The sequence below is a fragment of the Ixodes scapularis genome, unplaced genomic scaffold (assembly GCF_016920785.2).
Source record: "Ixodes scapularis isolate PalLabHiFi unplaced genomic scaffold, ASM1692078v2 PGA_scaffold3__209_contigs__length_174095766, whole genome shotgun sequence".
In the NCBI taxonomy this organism is placed as follows: Eukaryota; Metazoa; Arthropoda; class Arachnida; order Ixodida; family Ixodidae; genus Ixodes; species Ixodes scapularis.
The window spans coordinates 24323212-24346265 of NW_024609868.1; the positions used below are offsets into that span (position 1 = coordinate 24323212).

General features: G+C 47.7%; 1 protein-coding gene across 3 annotated transcripts in view; it reads left to right on the top strand.

Annotated features, from left to right (window-relative positions):
- LOC8029528 (ankyrin-3) overlaps nt 1-23054 on the top strand; it is a 225125-nt gene that overhangs the window by 37321 nt on the left and 164750 nt on the right. Inside the window, exon 1 of one of the 3 annotated variants that reach the window (XM_042292347.1) lies at nt 12845-13154. The exons of the other annotated variants lie outside the window; for them this stretch is intronic. Within the exon in view, the coding sequence (XP_042148281.1) occupies nt 13125-13154 (30 nt within the window). The 5' untranslated portion in view covers nt 12845-13124. Of the gene's footprint in view, nt 1-12844; nt 13155-23054 lie in introns of those variants that run through there. 3 annotated transcript variants of the gene reach the window in all.

Here is a 23054-nt window from a genome sequence, read left to right on the forward strand (position 1 = left end):
CACTGGATGCCTATAGAAAACCGAGAACAATAATAAATAAAGAGGGGGCACACATTCGGACCGTGAAAGAGACTTCTCTTTTGATCGGGCACTTTTGATCCGATACCGACACTACGATGTGTGGATGTCTTGAAAGCCACTCGCAAATAATAATCGTAATAATAAAAAAAAAATTGAACACCGGGGTTGAAGGAGGAAATGATGGACGGTCATGTCGGGCGCATCCGCCGTCGTCTGCACACGCTCCAGAAATTACCCGACTTTTTCTCTCGAGATCAGCAAAAACGACGACGTCGGGAGACCCCCTCGGTGCCCGCTCGGCGTCGTTGTAAGGAAGCGAGAACATTGTCGTCAGGGCAAAGAATCGATGTGAGAGCGCCGCTAGTTTGGGTCCCTCCTCCGTCTCCACTTCCTTTTTTTCCTTTTTCTTATTTCTTTTCTTTTTTTTCGGCGGGGGGGGGGGGGGGGGGGGGAGTGTTTGGTACTATTACTATTGTTTGTCGTACGGGCTCTCTCTTTATTTTTAATATATTCTCTTCGCTGAGCTGTAAGTGTAGGATAAAAAAAGACTGACAAAAAAGTAAAAGGGTTGAGGGAGCGGCGCCGTCGAGTCGGCGAAGAAGGAGCCAACGGTCCCGAACGGGGGAAACGACGCGATGCTCGGAGGCGGCGTGCGCCATTCAAAGCGTTGCTTTACAGAACGACTCCACGACGACGTCCCTATGGGCCACGGCCCGAGGCCGCGATGTCGAACTAAGCTCCACACGCAGTGTTCTGTTTCTTTGTTGTTGTTTTTGTGCGCGTCGTTGTTTCTTTTCTGTGTTTGCCCAAATGGCGTTTGTTTTCCGGCAGTGCATCGTTAGGTCACTTTCGCGTAATGCTGTCTCGTTTTCATGCGGGTGTTCGTGTCCATTGATGTTTGTGCGGTCTTTGCGTTCGTTTCTTGTAGTCCGGGGGAAGGGCAACGATCAGGCTGCTCCTCAGTTGTCGTTTGTTCGTGGATGTGAGGATAAAAAGAAACGCGTCCGCTAGATTAGCGCGATGTTTGCGTCGTCAACCGCATCATTTTGACTCAAGAGGGGTTCCGGTACACGCCTTTATTCGCGGACGTTGACCCTGAAATGGAAGCGTATGTTTCGGAATCGCGCCTAGGAATACTGAACTCCCCCAGAATAACGAGTCCCCCAAGCCGTGGTCGCACCACTAATACGTCATACAAAAGAAGACAGACTGCAGATACTGTCTGAGGTCGTCCTTGTCACATTAGAGCTGTTAAAGGGATACTGAACCGAAATTTGGATTTCGCAAAGTAAGGCTGTAGAAGTGTTGAACGGGACGCTACGATGTCCAAAACATCACTCGTACATCGATATCTCAAACGGATGGCCGTACTTTTGGAAAAGAAGGGCGCTATCAAGCGAGTTCTTTGACGTAACTGTCCTCCGGGAGAATTTGAAAATGACGAGAAGCTGCCTCGCTTCTCTCCTCCTCGCTTCGGTTCCCCAGCTTGACGGGATGTAGCGAGGATAAGAGAGAATGGGAATCGTGACGTGCCTTGTCTTGTCGACCTCGTCGGCCTGATTCAATCGCGCATTTCTTTTCCAAAAAAAAATACGGCGATCCGTTAAATATATTGCCGTACGAGTGATATTTTTTGGATTTGCAGCTTCCCGCCTATCCGCCCGGCCTTGTTTAGTGAGCTCGAAATTTCAGTTTAGTATCTCTTTAAGGGCTATTTTCCCCAGGATCGTGTCCGCCATTAGATAAATGTCGACACAACACTCCGGACACCTACCGCCATCTATGAGCGACGGCGGCAACCTTCCCAGCCTTTCCACTCTGGGTGGAAACACAAGCGAAGTTGAGACAGGACCCGAAATTCATACCAAAACCACCAGAGTGTAACTTTTGTAGAGAAAAGATCCCACCAAATATCGATCATCTCCTGTGGGACTGCAAACACTTCAGAAGAGAAAGGGAGGGTGCACATGCAACAATAGATCCCGAAGATAAGCCCGAAAACCTTAATGAATGGATAAAACCAGCAGGGAATTCCGGAAGAAGACTTCAACTGCTCAGATCCGTCATTTCCTACTTAGAGTAAACGGGCCTCAGTAAAACTTTTTGATTTTTTTTTCACTGGCCATGCCGTAGAGCAATTGCCTGAGCTTTAATTATGAAAGAAAATAAACGTGTTTTTTCATCATTTGGCTTGCCGACTTGCGGTAAGCCCGAGTACAGCTTCGCTGGTCTTCCTTCTTCATCAGAGTGGAAAGGCTGAAAGATTTTATTTTGTGATGTACGTGTCCTATGCGGAAGGAGAGGGGGTGTTCGGGATATGCTGTCAGGCTCGCTCGACAGCTCTAACCTTTGATCGCCACCGCACCGCGAAATTTTATTCGACAGATGGTGTGGTGTCGGCGCGGTTCATGTGTTGAGAACGTTGGTATATTTTGTATACCTCGCGCTACCTGCTGAGTTAGAGCCGCGTATAGGCTTAACGCGCTGTTTAGAAACATGGCCCCCGCGAGGTGTGGGCGCTGCGCCTGCGCGGAAACCAGATTCGCATCAAGTGGAGCGTTTGCGCACTTAGCGACGTGACGTCAGGGCCGCGTGTTGGTGTGTAGCAACTCTTATTGTTGGAGAGAAGAAAAAGCCTTCGAAAAAGCCCCGCTCTGTCCGGCGCGCCGCTCCGGAAGCTGGCTTTCCCACTCTGCTTGTGTAATGCAGGTGAAGCCCGCTTTCGGTTGCCTCTCGATCGAAACGAAAGACCGACGTCAAAACAAAAATACAACAAACACACAACCCCCCCCCCTCCCCACCCACCCACCCACCCACGCACGCACCCACGCACGCACGCACGCACGCACGCACGCACGCACGCACGCACGCACACGCACGCACGCACACACGCACACACACGCACACACCCTTTTTTGTTTCACCTTGCCAGTGAATGTTAGTACAGTATGGAGCATCGTACCCATCACTCGCATTATGAGAGTAATGTTTTTGTTTGTTACCCTAATTACTTTTGTCATGTTGTCACTACCGAAAAACCCCATGTACCACCACAATAGAGACGGCACAACTCCAGAACCCATCACAAAAGTGCTGTCAAAGTACTTTTTTTTTTTTTTTTTTCACCGCGCGCTATAATCTAAATAGAGACATTGACGGTTACGTCGAATATTATTCTCACTGTCCCCTTTTAAACGTTTGCACACTATTGCCCGATGCCGTATTTCTTGGTCTGATGGTAGAAAGATAACTGTTCTAGTTTAATGTTTTTCTATCGATTCAGGCACAAGATGGCGACCAGTGTCGCTACTCTCGAAGGTATACAGCGACTCAATGAGCGAGCCGCAGCGGCGCCCGGCGTTTAGTGCGTGCCTTCGCGACGAGATCGAATGGGACTGGCGGGCGACCCGGGATTTGCGAAACGACCCCATTTAGTCGTTTCCTGTCCGCCTCATAGAGGGCGCCGCTCGCGCGGCAGAGGAGAACGTTCGCAGCCAGCCACCGAAATATCGACAAACTGGCTCAGGAAGCGGCGGTTCTGAGCGACTGCTAAAATGGATGTCGTCGAAGCGCCGGAATTTTGAGACAAAGAAGGAAGAAAGAGAAAAGAGTAACATAAAAGCAACGTTACCGGACTGGAGGTCGGTAAAGTTATTGAGTTAAGTGAAAAAAAAAAAAAAAAACGAGGATACGCTGGATAGTGGAAAGTAAAAAGTTAAGTGAAAAAAAAAAAAAAAAAAGCTGAGCCTTTTATTATATTACCTCCTACCGGGGGGGGGGGGGAGGGGGGGGGGTTGCTTTTAACCATGCCGGCTCGGCGTCACGAAGTTCGGAGCATTAAGTCGATATACATCCATTAAGGATTTACAGTGCATGTTTGTATGTTTACCCGTAATGTAAATGCGTGCGCGTGTGTGCGAGCGAGCTTGCGAACGCTGGATAGAGCTATGTGTGTGGTGCGTGGTCTACCTTTGTGTTACTTGGTCTTTGATATTATTACTTTTATTTCCTCTTGTATTTTCTTTTTTGTGTTTCTCGTGTTTTTTTAAGCAGTGAAATTTGAACTAAAATTAACTTTTCCGGAATTGTTTTGCTTGCATTAGTTATTTTTTTTCTTGACCCTCTTTTTCTCTTGCTTTTTACTTTTATACCAGTGCCGATGCCATATCTTAGGTGTCTTAAATTTCCATTCACATAATCTAGCTGTATTTCTTACCCAGTAATTTGCTGTCGTTTCATACTTGAAGGTAACAACTTACAATCGACTGGACTGAGAAAATCTTTCTGTACATATTATTTCCGGCACTTTGCCCCTCGTGTATCCGTGCCACGCAATCACGCAAGATATGTTGCTGCTAAAAAAAAAAACAGAAAAAAAAACACTGTTTTTATTTTACTAAAAAACAATAGCAACAATGTTTTTTTTTGTTTTTGTTTTTTTTAATCGCTAACAGCGCTTTCAAAGGTACGTATACCAGATGACCATACGCTAAATGTTCTCCGTGAATCGTGTAGAGTCTACAAGTAAGAGTATAATACACTAGACGTACGAGGAATAGTATTTAAACAGTTGGACAGATGGCGGGCTGGCAGTTCATTAGAGAGCTGACGGCTGGCGTAGGAAGGTTCTTTTGTACCGGCTGGCATCGATCTAAGCTGTTCCGTTAGCGAAAGCAAGCCCCGCGTGCGCGTGGAATGGAGCGGTGCAACTCGCACAATGGCACCCTCCAATTGAGTTTCTCGCCCCGAGGCAACCTTCATTTCACCAAAGGGTCTGCCGCCCCTATCTTTTGGCTTTGTTACTCCTTTCCCTGCGTTCATTCGAGCCCCAGGTGGTCGCAACAGGACGGAAAATTGCTGCCTCGGTGGAGCGGGAATTCGGACGCAAGGTTTCGGCGAGTTTACTGCTATTGCACGCGATGAATAAGCCAGCGCGCTCCTCGCTTACGCCGTATGGATCTGCGTATATATATGCAAATGCGTCGCCTCTTACAGGCGCATTCTTGTTTCAGCCAACTTAGTGTTTTATTGCTTAACATAAATGGGAGAGAGAGAGAGAGAGAGAGATTGGTGGCGAAAGCAATAAAGAATACAAAATATATATATATATATTGGTGGCCGAGTGTTTGAACACACTATAGCCGGGAGCACGTGTTGGGAAAGCTTAGGCTGCAGAACCCAGGGTATTCTGACTTCAATCCCCACCCCTGCCCTTTTCGATCTGGATGTGAATCGTACCGGCGTGCCCCGCCATGTGTCGTTAGTGCGTGATGGCCGTTAAATGCCCCAGGTCAGCAGTTTTACTGCGCTAACTAAATTTCTCATCTACAGCGGAAACCCCAGACGGCCATTGGGGCTGACTAGCGTGTAGCTCTGTCTAAACAAACACGCAACAAGTTTACTTTACTTAGCATGCGAAAATAGCCAGTTGTGTTATTTAAAAATTAAAGAACGACAGTCCCATCTGGAATTGTTTAGTTTTCGGTCAAAGTATTTTCTATCTTCTACTAAATAGTGACTGTAATAAATACAGAATTGTAGTTCATAGATTCCAGAACAGGATTCCGTTTTCGTTTCATTGCCTTAAATTATACTGATAAAATAAATTAAAGAAAACCCACGTTAATTTTCGTTCTCGTTTCACGAGTAAAACGGTTGGTCGCGTATACTTTGTGACGGCGCGTGCCCCGGAAGCGCTTCGCCGCTCGCTTCCTTGGCTCGGGGCAAGACCTGTGGATGTATCAGAATGAAGAGACATAGATTTGTAACGGAGAGAAGCGAAGAAACGGTTCATTCTTATTTATGAAATTTCACGTCGAATGTCTACCTGTGTTTTGCTGTGTTTTTTTTTTCTCTTTATTTTTGCTTTTTAATTAAGCGATATGCTGTGAGTAAAATTCGAAACTATTGCAATATCGTTACATGGTTTCTTTGACGTTTGTCGTAATGCTTGTTGTTATTCCTGTAGAGCTCTGCGAATAGCTCGGACGACGCTCCTCTTTTTACATCGTTGGGTTACATCGGGGGGTGGGGGGGGGGGGGGGAGGGGGGAGGGGAGGAGGGGAGGGGAGGGGAGGGAGGAGGGAGGAGGGAGGGAGGGAAGGAGGGGTGTTGAATAATTAGTGCAAAAGAAGAAGATGTAACAAGAAGATATATGGACGACGACGAGAACGGAGGAATCGATGGTGACTCCGGCAGCAACTGGAACGAACATGTAAATAGTGTACATAAGCCCTTCCTTCTTAACGAACTCGCTACATTTAATCCTCTTAACGAAGAAACGTAACAAAATTTGGTGCCGAAACCCGGGAGAAGCTGAGTCAAGGAAAGGCAAAAAAAGGCTTGGAACATCCATCGTAAAACCCAACGATCACCCGAGTGGACTTACCTCAACGAAAATGGATCAACTGACGCCAGCCGCCATCGAACAACTTAAAAGAAGAAGAACCGTGATTCGATCGGCGACCACCAGGATCATTTCCGAAATCGTCACTCTTCTAGGCATGGAACCAACATCCATCGGGGAGCTGGAAGAAAGGCTGAACATCTTGATACTCAAAGAATCTGCGTTAAAAGAAATCGACGATCAGATTGAGAGAGCCATCATCGATGACACGCTGGAACAGGAGATGGTAAACGCAGAAGGTTACGCCGAAAGAATTAGCTCAACGAAAACAAAAGTCCTACGGAAACTAAAAGAGCATGAACGAATGACTAACATGACGTTGGACACCTCAATGCCAGGCGCAAGTTCAAGACCACCACGGCCCATCAGTCAAGAACCCGCAACGGTCAAACTTCCAAAGCTGGAAATTGCAAAATTTACGGGTGACATACGGTCATGGCAAGGTTTCTGGGACCAGTTTGACGCTACAATCAACCAAAACGTCTCTCTGTCCGAAATTGACAAGTTTAAATACCTGAAAAGTTACCTTACAGCTAAAGCTGCTACAGCAATTGAGGGGTTACAACTGACAGGTGAAAACTACACTGTTGCACTGGACCTCCTGAAAACAAGATTCGGGAAAAAAGAGCTCATCGTAGAAGAACACATGTCACGGTTACTAGCAGTGAGAACAATCAGTAACTCTCACAACGTGGAGAAGCTCAGGTTGTTGTATGACGAAGTTGAGACAGGAGTCCGAAGCCTTGAGGCGCTTGGTGTCTCTTCAAACACCTACGGGACACTCCTACTAACAGTCCTGCGAAAGGCTGTGCCATCAGACCTCGAACTAGAATATCATCGAAAAACAACACCGGAAGTGACAAACGAAGGCAACGAACTAAAACAGTTTTTGAACTTCTTGAAAAGCGAAATCGAAAGTCGAGAGCGGACTCAGCATGGAAACCAAAGAGTCCAACCAACTGCCAGTATGGCCAGTTCTTCAACTTGGAGGAACGAACGACCTAGACGATATCCACCTTCGACAGCTATGTTCGCGACAGGAACGAACACCAACGAAAACCAGTGCCTGTTCTGCGGATCAGCTGACCATATAACTGCCAACTGTTCGGTGCGCATGCCCCTGGACCAAAAAAAAGAAGTCCTGAAAGGGAACAATCGTTGCTTTCGATGCACTAAACCTAACCATTGTGCGAAGAATTGCAAAAGCGCATGGTGGCTAAAGTGTGATAATTGTTCCAGAAGACATGCAACAACGATGTGCGACCCGAATTACAATGTATTGGAAAAGCAAACTCTGAACAAGCCCTTAATAAGAAGTAACAAAGCAGTCCCTACCGGAAATGTGCTCCAGTCCTCTCTAAAGGCAACTGATAAGGAAAACAGAGGGCCTTGCCAAGTGCTTCTACAAACAGCAAAAGCGTGGGCCGAAGGAGAAAGAGACCGTGCGTTCGTTCGGCTCCTGATTGACGGTGGAAGTCAACGCACTTTTGTTAGAAAGGACATCGCGGAGAAACTTCACCTGAAGGTTCTCGGAGAGGGAGACTTGAACATATTTACCTTTGGAGAAGGCGCAGCAACTGCTCCAAGAACATGTCGAAGAGTTGAACTATGGCTGCGCAATCAGTACAGCAGAAAAGACGTACGCATTGAAGCTTTAGAGGTCCCACAGATTTGTGCCGACATCATTGCCGCACCACCAGAGGTAGCGCTGAGCATACCTGAAGACATGCTCATTGCGGATAGCGCTTTCAGCAACAACGAATGTGAGAAAGGCATCAGCCTTCTAATCGGAGCTGACTATTACTGGGAAGTAGTAAGTGGAAGTGTAAAGCGCTTGGAAAAAGGGCTGATGGCCGTCGACACTATCTTTGGCTGGACTCTACAAGGTCCCGTGCCCTCAACTTCGTCTACTGCTATATACTCATCGATCACAGGAGTATTGAAAGTGACTACAGCTGACATAACTGACATATCTGCACAGCTGCGGTCATTCTGGGAACTGGAACACATTGGGATAACTGCAAAAGAGTCGCCGACCAAAGGAAATCTACTGTTCGAAGAATTTGAGAGCAAAGTAATATATAAAGAAGGACGTTATGAAGTTTCTCTGCCATGGAATGATCAAGTTGAAGAGCTGAACGACAACAAGGAGAATGCAAAAAGAAGACTTAGGTCGTTAACCGCACGCCTCATGAAAAACAGAGCGTTTATGATGGACTACGACACCACCATTCGGGAATACTTTGTAAATGGCTTCGCAGAAAAGGTCGTAAATACAGAGGAAGCCGGCAATCCCGTATATTACATGCCACATCAAGCAGTTGTGCGACAAGACCGACAAACAACAAAGTTACGGGTTGTCTTTGACGCGTCTTCTAGCACCGCTTGGGAACTTTCTCTGAACGACGTCTTGTCCAGCGGAACAAACTTAAACCCTGACTTGATCGATTTACTGATCGCGTTTCGTACACACAACATCGCAGTAACAGCTGACATCGAGAAGGCATTTTTGCAAGTCACCTTGGCGGAGCAAGACAGAGACGCATTACGTTTCTTGTGGTATGACAGTACACCCAAACAAGGACATCAACTACCACAAGTAGTAACGTGGAGAATGACCAGAGTTCCCTTTGGAGCAACATCAAGTCCGTTTCTCCTGGCGGCCACGGTGAGACACCATTTAGACCTAATGGAAGAAGAATTTCCTCAAACCACGAAGATTTTAAAGGACCACCTGTATGTTGATGACCTAATAACGGGCGCGGAAAATTTGAAAGAAGCAGAAGTCCTCTGCAGAGAAGCAAGGGAGATAATGAAGAGGGCAGGAATGAAGCTTCGGAAGTGGAAGTCAAATAGTCCAATATTATTAGATGAATTGACGAAAGAAAGTTCCGCCCAAGAGGAACTAATCGAACTGGTTGGTCCAACGAAAGTTTTAGGTGTTGGTTGGGAAACACGGACAAACATGATCAAAGTCGATCTCACTTCTCTCATCAACTTCCTGTGCTCAAGAGAGGACAGCAAACGCTTTGTGTTGCAAGCGTCATCTCGCATTTTCGATCCAATGGGACTACTGGCTCCTGCAATAATCACTGTAAAAATTTTATTTCAGCAGCTATGGGAGCGAGGAGTTGATTGGGATGAGACATTACCTGCTGACCTTTACGAAGAGTGGGACGCATGGTGTAAAGACCTCACTGCACTAAAAAACATCGCGGTCCCAAGACTCATTGCTCTCGACTTTTCCAAAGACGAAACAGAAAAGGCGTTACATGTCTTCTGTGACGCCAGTACAAGAGCATATGGAGCTGTAGCATACCTGACATCGAAAGAACAAAATGGGAAGAGGGTGGCTCTAATAATGGCAAAATCGAGAGTGGCACCCCTCAAACGGTTGACTCTTCCGCGACTAGAGCTCATGGGGGCATTAATAGGCGCTCGACTGACGCAGTTCCTCACGAGCAAGTTGAAGCTAGAAGGACTTCCAGTATATCTGTGGACGGACTCTACGATTGTCCTGTATTGGATTCGTGGTTCAACAACCCGGTGGAAGCTATTCGTAGCAAATCGAGTCACGGAAATCCAAGCTCTGACGGAACCAAGGAACTGGAGGCATTGCCCTGGTACAGAAAATCCAGCAGACCTCCTAACACGGGGACTTATGCCAAAGTCTCTAGTACAGAGCAAGACATGGTGGAATGGACCAATCTGGTTGCATCGCTCCGAAACATCATGGCCGAGTCAAATTCAGGGCAAACCAGAAGGCAATGAATACCTCGCGGAAGAAAAGAAAGAGACTATTATACAACTCACAGTACCTCAAGATAATCAACTGGTGAGCTTGGAAGACTACAGTTCATTTATCAAGTTGATTCGGGTGACGGCGTGGATAAAACGGTTTACCAACAACGTAAAACAACAAGGCCAACGAAGTGGTCTCCTAACGAGCGAGGAAATTATAGAAGCTGAAAAATTCTGGATAAAAACAACACAGAATGAGACCTTTTCAATGGAAATCAAACTCTTGCGAGATCAACGACAAGTTCAGAAGTCTTCAAAAATCAAGATGCTTAACCCAAATATAGACTGTGATGGGATCGTAAGAGTTGGTGGCCGATTGCAATTTAGCGACAACGAAGAAGAAGTGAAACATCCCATTATTTTACCTGCAGAGCACCGATTCACCTTCCTTCTCATCGCTGAAGAACATCGTCGACTGCTGCACGCCGGAGTTCAAGACACGTTGACGCAAATACGTGAAACCTATTGGGTTCTAAGGGGAAGGCAAGCCGTAAGAAAGGTCATACGTCGCTGTATAACTTGCCAAAGGCAAACTTGTGCACCAGCCTCCGAGCCTGTAGCTCCACTACCGGCAGACCGAGTATTAAGGTGCGAACCGTTTGAAAAAACAGGGGTGGATTTTGCTGGGCCGCTTATCTGTCGACGTGACTGCGGAAGCTACAAGGTTTACATCGTCCTGTTTACCTGTGCCGTGACACGTGCTGTGCACCTCGAACTGGTGAGCGACCTAACGACAACAGCATTTTTATTGGCATTCACACGATTCGTGGCACGCAGAGGTATCCCGAAAACGATTTATTCCGACAATGCCTCAACGTTCAAAAGAGCAGCCAAAGACATCCAGAGATTGTTTGAATCGATAGAAGGGGAGGAAGTGCAAACGTACTTTGCAAACCATAGAATTAGATGGAAAACGATCGTAGCGAGAGCTGCCTGGTGGGGTGGGTTTTGGGAGGGACTAGTGAGGTCAGTCAAGGTTTCGCTGCGTAAGGTTCTAGGCCGCAGTAGTCTGAATTTCGAAGAACTGACAACTGTCCTCACGGAGGTAGAAGCCGTAGTCAACTCCCGTCCGGTGACTTTCATTTCCACCGATGCAAAAGAACGAGAGGCTCCCACTCCAGCACACTTTCTGGTGGGACACAAATTGACCAGCCTTCCCTCCCATCAAATGCCAGAAGAAGATCAAGCAAGCCCCGAAAACTTGGCGCGAGGTTGGAAATATCGAAACACAGTTATGAATCAATTTTGGAGAAGATGGAGATCAGAATATTTGCTAGAACTGAGGTCAGCCCACATCGCTAAACCCAGCAATTCAAGCTGTATACAAACCGGTGACCTGGTCCTTCTCAAGGACAATAGACTACCGCGACACATGTGGAAACTCTGCAGGGTCAACGAGACATTCCCAGGAAGGAACGGCAAGGTGCGGTCTTGCAGAATAATTACACCCAGTGGTCGTGAACTTTGCCAGCCGATACAGTTATTATATCCCCTGGAACTGTAAGAATGAGCTTGTGTTCATTTTCGGGGGAGTTTGTTGAATAATTAGTGCAAAAGAAGAAGAAGATGTAACAAGAAGATATATAGACGACGACGAGAACGGAGGAATCGATGGTGACTCCGGCAGCAACTGGAACGAACATGTAAATATTGTACATAAACCCTTCCTTCTTAACGAACTCGCTACATTTAATCCTCTTAACGAAGAAACGTAACAAAGGGGGAGGGGGGGAGGAGGGGGGGAAGGGGGTGGTCGTACATGTCAGCTAAGTGACGATTTCTACCTATACTATGTACTAGGTGGGGCTCTGCGGATGTTCCTGAGTTTTTTTTTTTTTTTTTTTTTTTGCTTTGAGTGCAGGTCGATGTGTTGCACTCGGAGGTAACGGGCTATGGTAAAAACACCCACTAAATAATAGCACCTAAATTTCAATAGCAGACGACGGTTACAGTTTAAAGTGGCATTCGCACTGGCGTTTTAATCGCAACCGCGAAGCGGATCCTTTCGTGTTCGTCATCAAACGCGCGTGAAATTGTATTGGACGTACCGCGTTCGCAACCGCTTTTGCGATCGCGGTTCGCCCGCCAATGTGATATGCGGCGTTAGGGGCCAAGACTGCAGATATGCTCTATACGGGACCTCTCGTCGACGTTTGCTCTCTACTCCAGGAGGACATTTCCATGGGGGGAAAGCCTGTAAAATTAAATCCATCAATCGATACTTCTTTGAAGCTAGACGTTGCAAGCATCGCTTTTTTTTCTGTTTATCCTTTGTATGTACCTCTAACGACTGCCACTGAAAGCCTGAAAGGCGACTTATCGAGGATTTCCCTTCTCGTCTCAGACGCTCGTGACGCGTACCGTCTGTCCGTACCACGAGTACCGCTCGAGACGTCCGACCGACGGGGGCTTCCGGAAGAAGGGCCTCGGCGACGGTCTTGAGGCTTCTGGCGGCTCCCGGGCCGTTTGTTGTTGCGAACCGTGGGCGCGCGCTTAATATAGCCGGCGCTCCGTCGGCCCACAGCCCGAAAGGCAACCACCAGCGGGACCCGGCGCTCTGGCCCAGGGCCCAGCCGGGAGGAAGGCGGGGGAGGTACGTCACGTGGGACCCCCGAAAACCAGGCACAGCCGTGCAGCTCGGCTGCTTCTGTCGAAGCGGGACAAGCGCCCCGAGCGAATAGGCTACGAACGAAGCTTCGAAATTCGTCGACGACCGTTCCCCCTCCTCGTGTCCTTGCCGCATCTGGCTTCCGGTGGAACCGCCCCGTTGTCCTGGACCGGACACGTCTTGGCGGTCTGCTCAAGTCTCCCGCGTTGACGGTCGATCCCAGCTGTGATGTGTCTTCGGCGGAGTTGAGTGTGCCTCGAGTCTTCGGCGACCTTGAGGAGTACCGACATGGGGGCCGCGCAGCGGAAGATCGGCAAGGTACGGCCTCATCTTTACTCTCGCCGCACGCGTGAAATCGGATACGAGGGTGTTTCTCCCGAGGACAGTTCTTGTTTTCTCTGATTACGTTGTGTCGTCATCCCGAAATCACGCGTCTACAGACTGGTTTTAATATTCCCCGTCAGTTTGCCCTTGGGGATGTCGCTCGTGGTAGCCCGTTATGGCCCTCTTGGAATTCATGTACCTTCCCATACAGTGAGTTTTCTCTAACTCGGGCCCTCTTGTTGCGTGCTCTTGGGCCGTCCTACTTTGGACGTGCCTTATTTACATATAGATGCACATCACGGAACGTTTGGTACTTTGGTGTTCGATGACCCCATTGGGTGTGTTCGGCTTTGGAGCCTTTAGTGTACATCATCGATGCGGGGTACATGTGTATGGGGTTGTTCACGCATCACGTGCGGCGAACGATCGCGATCCACTTCGGTCGCGACCCACTGAATAAAACAGCTTCCAAGGCCCAAGCTTACTCGGCGCGTTGACTCTGCCTCGTGGCAGGCTCACGGGTTCCGCCCCACCACAGCCGACAGCTTGTCTCCAAAGCGCACCGGGGAAAGAACTAGAAGAAAAAAAAATTGCGGAGGTTACGACGCATGCCTGCTTCCGGCTGTGTCGCGTGCATTGTCACCGCCCTCCGGCCCGAAATAGACGTCCCTGGTTGAGAGCCCCAGTGCACGCCTACTCAGCGTTCTGGCTTGCTGTTCAGCGGGATCGGCGCTCACGGGGAGCCGGCGCTGTTACGCCACGTCCACGTGGTCTGGCCGACTCGAGTAGGGTCGCGTGCTCTCGATTCGAGCACTGTCTTCGCGGTCCGCCGTGAGCCACTCTTAAACGCTCACGTTCAGGTTGAACCGCGAAGTAGCGCACGCCCTGTGACACTCCTTTTCAAGTCAAAAACCGTTCACGTATAGGGACATTTAAGATAAGTTCTTTTTTATTTTATCAGAACGCACACGTTTCAAGCGCTAAAAATCGTCGTTGCTTCTTTTTCTGGCAGTAGGGGCTTGTAAGAACTACTTCGCCCAGCGAAAATGCGACAAACTTGCTGTTTTCTTGAATTGATAGCGAACATAGTAAAGTTAGTGGCTACTGTTTTATTCCGCTGTTAAGGGAACAGAGACCTAGTAGTAACATCTGGAAGCTATCTATATACTCAATCTCAAAATTTGTATGCAAAATTTTCGAAATCAACTTAAAAAAAAAAAATAGCTGAGACGTTGCATGTTTCGACAGCGAGAAATTGGTTTTCCTTAGAGGTATGACGGCACTGGTTCGCCGCAGAGATGAGAGACCAATGCAGCTTTACTTCTACACTAATGTTTTTAATGGCGCATCTCGCGGTATTGTGATTGCACGGCCATACGCCGGTACATGCCCATTCACATCAAAGTGGGCGGGGCGGGGAGCACTCGAAGGTACTACAGAGTACAGAGGCAAAATCCGCGTGGCCCAGCTTTGCATGTTGTGGCGTTTGCGTGAGCACTGCCGCAAGAACACCTTTTAACAAAATCTGGCGTTCACGCCCGTTCCTTCGAACAACACTGCGCAAAGTTTTCCAGACTCATCACATTATACTGGTTTGTGCCTCAAGAACGCCAATTAAAAGCGTTGGGCTCCTTGCAAAGCGTTACTAATGGTTCCCCCTACGCGATCAATAAAAGACACTTGTTATTAGATCGAAGAACAAGTATTTATTATCTTATCAAATTGTATACGTCTCAAACGCAACTAGGGTCGTTTTTTCTCCCCCTCTCACGTTGACAACCGCGAATGGCCTTGAAATTACTTTGCGCAGGCGCCAAAAATAAATCATGCCCAATTTTTTTATGTGAAAATGAACGTAAGTTAGTACAGCAGACGTTTCTTGTTTCCTGGATTTTAGCGCACAAGTACGATTGAGCGCACAAGTACGATCGAACAGACAAAGAACCATAAAGTCGGGGTCACACTGCTCATACATCGTGCAAAAAAAGTCTGCAAACACGAGTCACTCCAATATCCGTGGTTCGAATGCAAAGTAAAAACGCGGCCTTCGAACCACGGATATTGCCGTGACTGATGTCTGTAGTCTGTCTTGTGCATGATGTACAAGCAGTGCGACCTCGGCATTTACTTTCGTAGTGAAGCCACTCTATTAAGTATGTGCACATCCTCTTCGACGTTCGTTCGTAAAAAAGAAAACTAAATTCCGTCATTCATCATTCGCTTCCAAAATTGGGTCACTTATGAGCGGTCACTGCGGAGGTTCGTACAGCGCTGCACTCACATCCCGATGTCATTAAGGGACAGGCCCCATGAAGCGTTTTGGCTGGTTAATGAAGCGAGCCACATACATACAGAAACAAAACCAAAGGAAGTATCGAAGAACGCATACATACATAGCAAAACAAAAAGGGAGTATCTTCAAATGACCCGGCAGAGAAAATGAAGCATAACAACGTGAAATTGGGCCAAGGGAGTGTCCGCTATGACCTTGGCTTCGTTACGTTATCAGATTTGAGGAGACAAACAAAATGGAGCGAGGTAGTATCCGCAACACACGAAAAGAAAAATGCTCGCTGAGGAATCTTACATCAAGGCCGGTTTTGCTCCCTACAACCCTTCGAGCTACCGAATAACAAAATTAATAAAAAAAAAAGAAAAAAAGACGTTAGTCTGTCTATTTACGAAATGATTTTTGGTTTAGCAGGTAGAACAAGGATTCAGAGAGTTGAAGAGGTGATGAACGCAGGCATGATTACGTTGACAGATAGAGACCGACAGGGAAGTATTTCTGTTGTCCCATCTTTTGTGAGCTTTGACCGTGCAGCTAAAGCACGATGGAAGGCAGCGAGGGCGTGCTGGAGGCCAGGCCTCGCAAAAGAGACGCCCTGCCCGTCTCACACTGTCGCTGGCTTAATGGTGCACAACGCACGAGCTATGTCTAGTTCGAGCGCTATCTCATTTCAGAAGTTGAAAGCGTTATCGTTCTCTTGGGGGCCAGCCTTATCTGACACACAACCTTCGTGATCTGACATATATCGACAAGGTTCTCGCTGATTTCGTTGTTTCAACATGGCCAAGCAGTGAAGAGGGAAAAGACGATGAATCTAGGGCTTTATCTTTTTGAGTGCCCATCGCGATTCCCTCTTTTGGTAAGAACACGATGACGAGAAGAAAACAAAAAAGGGGGGGGGGGGGGTGCTGTGTAGGTTTACTTTGCCATACAAATCCAGCAGATTTCCAACAGCTGGTACGCCAGGACACCGAAACTTATTCGTTCTCGTTTTAGTCCGATCTTGAGTTTACCGTGAACACTTAAAAAGTGCACACGGATGTAGTACCTACTTGCACAACGCGATATGCGATATGTATACATATATCAATATATCACTGCAATATCCAAGGGACGTCCAGGAAATGTCAAGCTGTAGACCAAATACACGTTTTAATGAAGGCATGATTTGCGCGGGATTAATGCTCAGCTGAAATGTCTTTATCGTTGTGCTTGCAAATTTCGCGTTTGGTTCTGGAAAGTCTTCTAATGAATTGGGTTGTCTCGTCAGATACTTTTGAAAAAAAAAGAAAAAGAAACAATGTAGTTAATAGTTGAACATACACCTGAGAACCGATAAAAAAATTTTAAATCGTTTTGTTTTATTTTACTTAATGACTGATCAGTTCCAACAGGCCTCTAAACGAGTGATCATACAAACTAGGACCCAGATATCTAAATATTTTTTTTAAAGATGTGTAAAAAAAATAATAACTTCTATGCAATGGCAATGACTGCCCTTAAACAGCAGCTTAAAAAAATGTATTGACTTGGTGTGATTGTAATTTTATTCACCGTAATGTTTGCACACAGCCAGTGCGCAAAGGTTACGCGACCTTAATTTTAGAGAAAGGTGGGACCTTTCTCTCATCTCCAGATAGAACCAACTCCCGAAAGCACTTCGCAACATTCTCAGTTGGTGTCATATCCAAGCGACGGTTGTCACAGGCATTGCACATGCGATACCACAAATATATATTCGGTGTCTGTCATCGCTTGTCCTCACGGTCGAACGCTGGTTGGTCACCGAAAAAAGCGCAAAAACTTACTACTATCCACAAATAAAATATAATAATAATAAATAAATATATATATATATATATATATAGCAAAAAAAGGAAAAAAAAAAGTGAAGAAGAGAGGCTGGGAGCCACCGCCTATCCTAATCTGCAGCGAAAACAGGCACGCGCCTGGCGGCCGAAATGAGAAGCAGAGAAAAGGGGATTAAAGACGACGTTGTAATGTACCTCGCTGTTCTTCTCGGGACCAGAACCCGCCCTTGGGTCGACCGTCTGGTCATCGAGCGGTCCGCTATCCTTAGCCCCGTGTCCGCTCGTCTTGAAAGCCGCGGGACCTTAACTGGATTCTACGTTTCTTTTTTTGGAAGGGCAGTTTTGGGAAAACGGGGAGGGATACGCCGGCTCGTGCGAGCTCCGTGCTTTCAGCCGATAAACATGGCCGTCGGCCGTCTCGCCGGCTCTATTTCTGAGTTCGAGGTTTGCTGCTGTTAACACGCATCTTGTGGCGCTAACATACGCCATACGCTGATGGGACTAAACGATTTGTTGACTGACTACATGACTATAGTCCACCGATAGGGCGATCGATGGCCGAGTGGGCTAGCGCACACTAGCTCAGAGCACGTGAAGGGAACGCTCGCGCTGCGGAACCCAGAGATCCTGGACTCAATCTCCACCCCTGCCCGTTTCGATCTGGATGAGCATCGTACCTGCGTGCGGTCGTGTGTCACTACTGCGTGGTGCACGTTAAAGACCCCGAGCTGGCGGTTGTACTGCACTGGCTAAATTTCTCATGCGTCTACTGCTGAGAGACAAGTCGCCCGTTGCGGCAGACTAACTTCAGGTTGTATAAACATACACACAACACAGTTATTAGTATACCGACATTTAGAATCGATCCCAGCGCATTCCTGTCCATTACCATTAGCATTTCTATCGTCATTCGCGGCCCACACGTGCATGTTACTCCCTTCGTGTACGTGAGCGCACTCTAAACTCTATTCTGGCTAACACCACCTAGAATAATCGAGGCCTGCGAGCATCCTCATCTTCCTTCATGGGGCGTCATCACAATCGGGTGGCGCCAGTTCAAAGCAGCACAGATTTGGCCAATCTTTGGCCAATAGCTCGAAACGGTCCTTTGGCTAGTGGCCAGACGGTGGCCATTCATCGGCCAATGCTTGGCCGATGGCTGATGGTCAGTGGCCATTGGCCAATGGCCAGAGAAAGGCCAATCATCAGCCAGTGGCTGGCCACAGTCAGGCCACTGGTCGAAGGACCATTTTCAGCCATTGGTCAATGATCTGCGCTGCTTGGAAACTCAGCAGTTGGACCCAAGCCCCAGGTCGAGCGTTTTTCGACACCATGATTGGACACGAGGTCCACCCGAACGCCGAGGTGGCACTCGTGTCAAATCCGCGTCTTCGCTCGATTTCTCTGTGATGACGTCAACATTCTAGTTCACAGGCTTTGATTATGCTACGTGGCGTCGATATAGAGCCTACTAGAATCCCAGTGGTCCCTGCGCTGGGTACGAATTACGGCACGATAGGCTTTAAACTCCTCTTGAATATTGCTGAGGGGGAAACAGGGAGACGTAGTTTTCAGTCAAGTACGCCGTCACCAAACTGTCTCCGAGGTTTTTAGAGGCTGCCGGGCATGAACGGGTGAGGCAGGCAAAAGAAGACTGTGTGTTGAAGGGTGCCATTGAACAATCAGGTCACCCATTCACTGAGAATGAGTAGGCGACTAAGCCAGCGGACAAGGGGCGCATCGGATTTTAACTACATGTACTGATATTGAAGCGAATATGTACATGTATGCATTCTCCCAAACTCAACTAAAAAAAAAAAAAAAAATTGTGACACTGGCGATAGGGTAAGCGATGCTTTCTGAGAACTGCGTCGTTTAAATTTCAAGTAATCTACACCCCAGCGGCGATATGCAATTTGGGCGTCCAACCCACTTTCTTGAGGCCGATCCATTTTATTGAGTGTGTCCCCTTTTTAATTGGTTGAGATTAGTAGCTGAAAGTACGACCGCGTGCACTTAGCATTGAAGATTCCTTGCACGTACCATTGTTCGCACGACAATAGTCGTTTTAACACGCAACTGCGGCTTTCGAGAAAAACAAATCGTTCTCAATAAGTTGGACATGCTTAATCGGAAAAATAGATTCCGCTTTTTCTTTTTAAGGTAATTCAGGGTTTGCCACCTTTTCTCAAGACGAACCATGTATCTCCCCTGCATCGATCACGTGCCCGTAGCTACGACCTCGAGGCTCTCGGCGCTCGCTTTGATTAATAGATGATCGAACCTCTGTCGCCCCTCAGAGATAGTAGCCTCCCTAAAACGTATGTTTTCCTTACTTGCGCTCTTGCCTTCCTATTAGATTTTTATTTCCAGATTTCCATCCCCATACACAATTCGATTTTTTTTTTTAAATTGTTGCATCCGTGTGGTATTGTTGGCACAAAAAAATAAAAAGAGAATACATTGTCACAATTTTGTTGTAAACAAATATTTTACGGCATGGCCGCTTTTAGAATAAGCAAGACAGACTCCGTGGTTCGGCGATATTTATATTCTGCCATATCAACATCAAAATCACAATCTTTCAAGGTACCAGCGTGTTGTTATATGAGTATCGAAGGTAAAACTTGAGTGCTATATTCTTTCTTTCGTGCTGTGGCAGTCCCATGGTATCAGAAATGTTTTCCTTATCCTCAGTGTTTTTAAAATGGGAGGATCGCTCGTCTAATTCCCCTTCGATCCTTGTGTACATCGGCTCCCCTTTCCTTGTTAATGGCGGTCGATCTCTCGCGGTCTTGTCCGAAAGAGCCACACGCCGTCCTCAGAGATCCCACGCGTAGTGTTGCCGCTTCTGTTCGATGCTGTCTGTCGCTCGACGAGGACTCCGAGGCCGGCACCGCACGAGGCGCCGTCGATGCATCGACCCGTGCCACGCCCTGGCTCGCCCGGCGCCGCTTCCGAGGGGTTTGCAGAATCTCTCTCGTCGGCTCTGTGCCGCCAGACGCGCTCGCGCGGGGACCGTGTTCTTTGGGCTGCGGGGAGGTAGGGACGGTCGTCTCGTCCATGGGCAATGGAGGCTGCTTGAAACCCGTTAGTGTTCCCTTCACATTCGTGAAGTGTGCGTGCGTGCGTGCGTGCGTGCGAACGTGCGAGCGCGCGCGCGCGCGCGCGCGCGCGCGTGTGTGTGTGTGTGTGTGTGTGTGTGTGTGTGTGTGTGTGTGTGTGTGTGTGTTTGCGTGTGTGTGTGTGTGTTTTCTTTACTCAGAGCTTTAAAGTAGAAGTAAGCAAAAGCTTGCGCACAACAATTCATCCTGCAACTGACTACGTAAGAAAATAGCTAAATGTACAGAGAGAGTTGCCAGGTCTTACGTAAAGTGTTACGTACACTGGAGCTCGACACAGCGGGAACGCGACGTCGGAGTGTTTTTGCTGCGTAGATAAGCAAGGTCTTGTCGAGCATGTAATATGTTTGGATTAAAGCCCCGAACAAGCACCCTCCACCACATCAGTACTTTAAATGTCTGCGACTCTATTCTTGTCGAAAAAGACGGGAAAAGCTGGCGATCGCTCGTTCGCACTACCGGTGTCGCCCTGTGTACGTACTGGCGTGGCTTCGCCACTTGCTTATTTCTGGGGGGGTTTGCACACTATTTTCTTCTATTCCCTTATCCAACCTCCCTGTTAGATGACTTATCCTCTCTTTCACATAACGAGCTTTTAAAGCTGTTTTTGATGCACTTAATATGGAGGTTTTAAATATTTCTAATGGAAGTTTGTTGTGTATCCTAAGTCTAAATAGTATGGTAGCTAGGATAGGTTAATGTAGTATAGGTCCCTTGATCTACAAAATGTTTTCGAACCTTGGCCAGGCATGGGCGCGCACCCCGAAGGTGCTCCCCCCCCCCCCCCCTTATACATTGACTTCTTATTAGTTAATCGATACTTTCATCTTATTCCTGCCATAAACCTCACAATCAGTAGAAGGCACTCTAACATGTGCTTTATTTTTTATCTTATGTTTATATTTGTACCCTGAGCTTATCCTGTTTATACCGTTCCCCGTTCCCTTCTACAGAGAAGCCTGTTAGATCACAAAGCTCAGACCTAACTCTGTCCCTTCTTATTCAAATCGCTGTGTGTTTGTGTGTGTATGTTTGGGGGGGGGGGGGGGTTGATGCAATTTATCCTATCAAACTTTATTTAAGCTGTCTTCAGCACGCACCGACAGCACTGAATGCGGCAAAGGAAATTTCGATCCCGAATGTCCAGCGGGGATATACACGTATAAATTGCGTCCAGAAGCGCTTCTTTTGTGACCTGGCGGCGGCAGTTGTGCGTTTTTTTGTCGTTCGCGCAAATTGTGGGACCGTGCCACTCCTCTCCCTCACCCCCCTTGCTCCCCGTGCACGCGCCGCGCACTTTGCCACGCACTCGTTCATAAACAATGAGGTGATGTCTGTTGACCGAAAATACCATATATTGCTTTCGGCAACAGTCTGGTATCTTACGGAATTGAGCTGCCGGGTTCTGCGTAATCGAGCGCCTTTAATTAAAACCTCTCCATCGCTAGCATTGATTGGCTGACTGCGCTGATTGCGAGTGAACCTTAATTAAGGCACGGCCAAGATTTGGCAACTAATCCGGTCTTTGTTTTCTTTTTGCTGCGATATTATAGTGAGCTACCTTCGATTGCCAGCCTCGCTCCCTGAAATTAATTAGATGCCCCCCCCCCCCCCCCACACACACACACACACACACACACACACGGAACCACCCCCAGCCAACCACCACCAGGAGTGGCGTGCGTCTTATACTCTATCGTTCTTTGTGGCTCACCAGAAGTCGCGAACCCCGAAATCAAAAGCGCGACCATAGCCACGAGGGATTAAACCTGCAGTATCTCTCGTTTGTCCAAGGACTCGCTCGAGCGTGCTTGTTTAATTCACGCTCTCGCGCCCGTGACTTGCGCGATGCTGCGTAGAATTCGAAACTACCGGCGCGCACGGATGTGACAGTGTGTGTGCCCTTTAACTACAGTTATTTTAGTCTAGGGTATCCACCATCACGAGCCTATAGCAGCTCCTCTGCCGTATTACGTTTGTTTCGTGGAACCCGGTAAACCTTTGAGATTGACCGAAGGGGTATCCGACCCTACAGTCAATTGAACGGCATCGCAGGTCAAACGTTTAAGCTGTCGAACTTAAGCTCTAGAGTTTATCGGACATTTTGCACCGGAGTCTTCCGCCCTGTGACGGATAGAGCGTGAGGTATAAGAAGGACGAATGCCGGATGATAGTAGGAAATTGTTCGAAAGGGACGCCCGAAGTAGTTCTTTCGACACTGAAGAATGCACACTAAGCGTAAAGCTGTCGAAATACGATTCTAAAAACACGGGCTCGAAGAAGCGAGAAACCGCAGCCGCGGCTCGGCGTGGTGGTGTTTGACGCGCGATTTCAGTTGCCTGTACTCAGTGTCACTATTGTTCTGACTGCAGCTACCCTAATCGATGGGATTTATAAAGCTACTCGCTATATGAAAGTATTTCTTCTTCTAGATCAAATCATTAAAAAAACACGGGGGGGGGGGGGGGGGGGGGGGGAGTGCGCTTTTCACCGAGCACTTGTGCACTTGGGAGAAGCAACACCCGCGAGCTCCGCGGATCTTGCTTCCCCGCAGTACAGATGTGCTCGCCGAGAAGCGCACTCAACGGGGTTACCTCGCCGCGATCAAAACTTCACGAAAAAAGTACGAATATCGCGGTTCACATCGAAGCGAATGTCGAATAGCGTATTA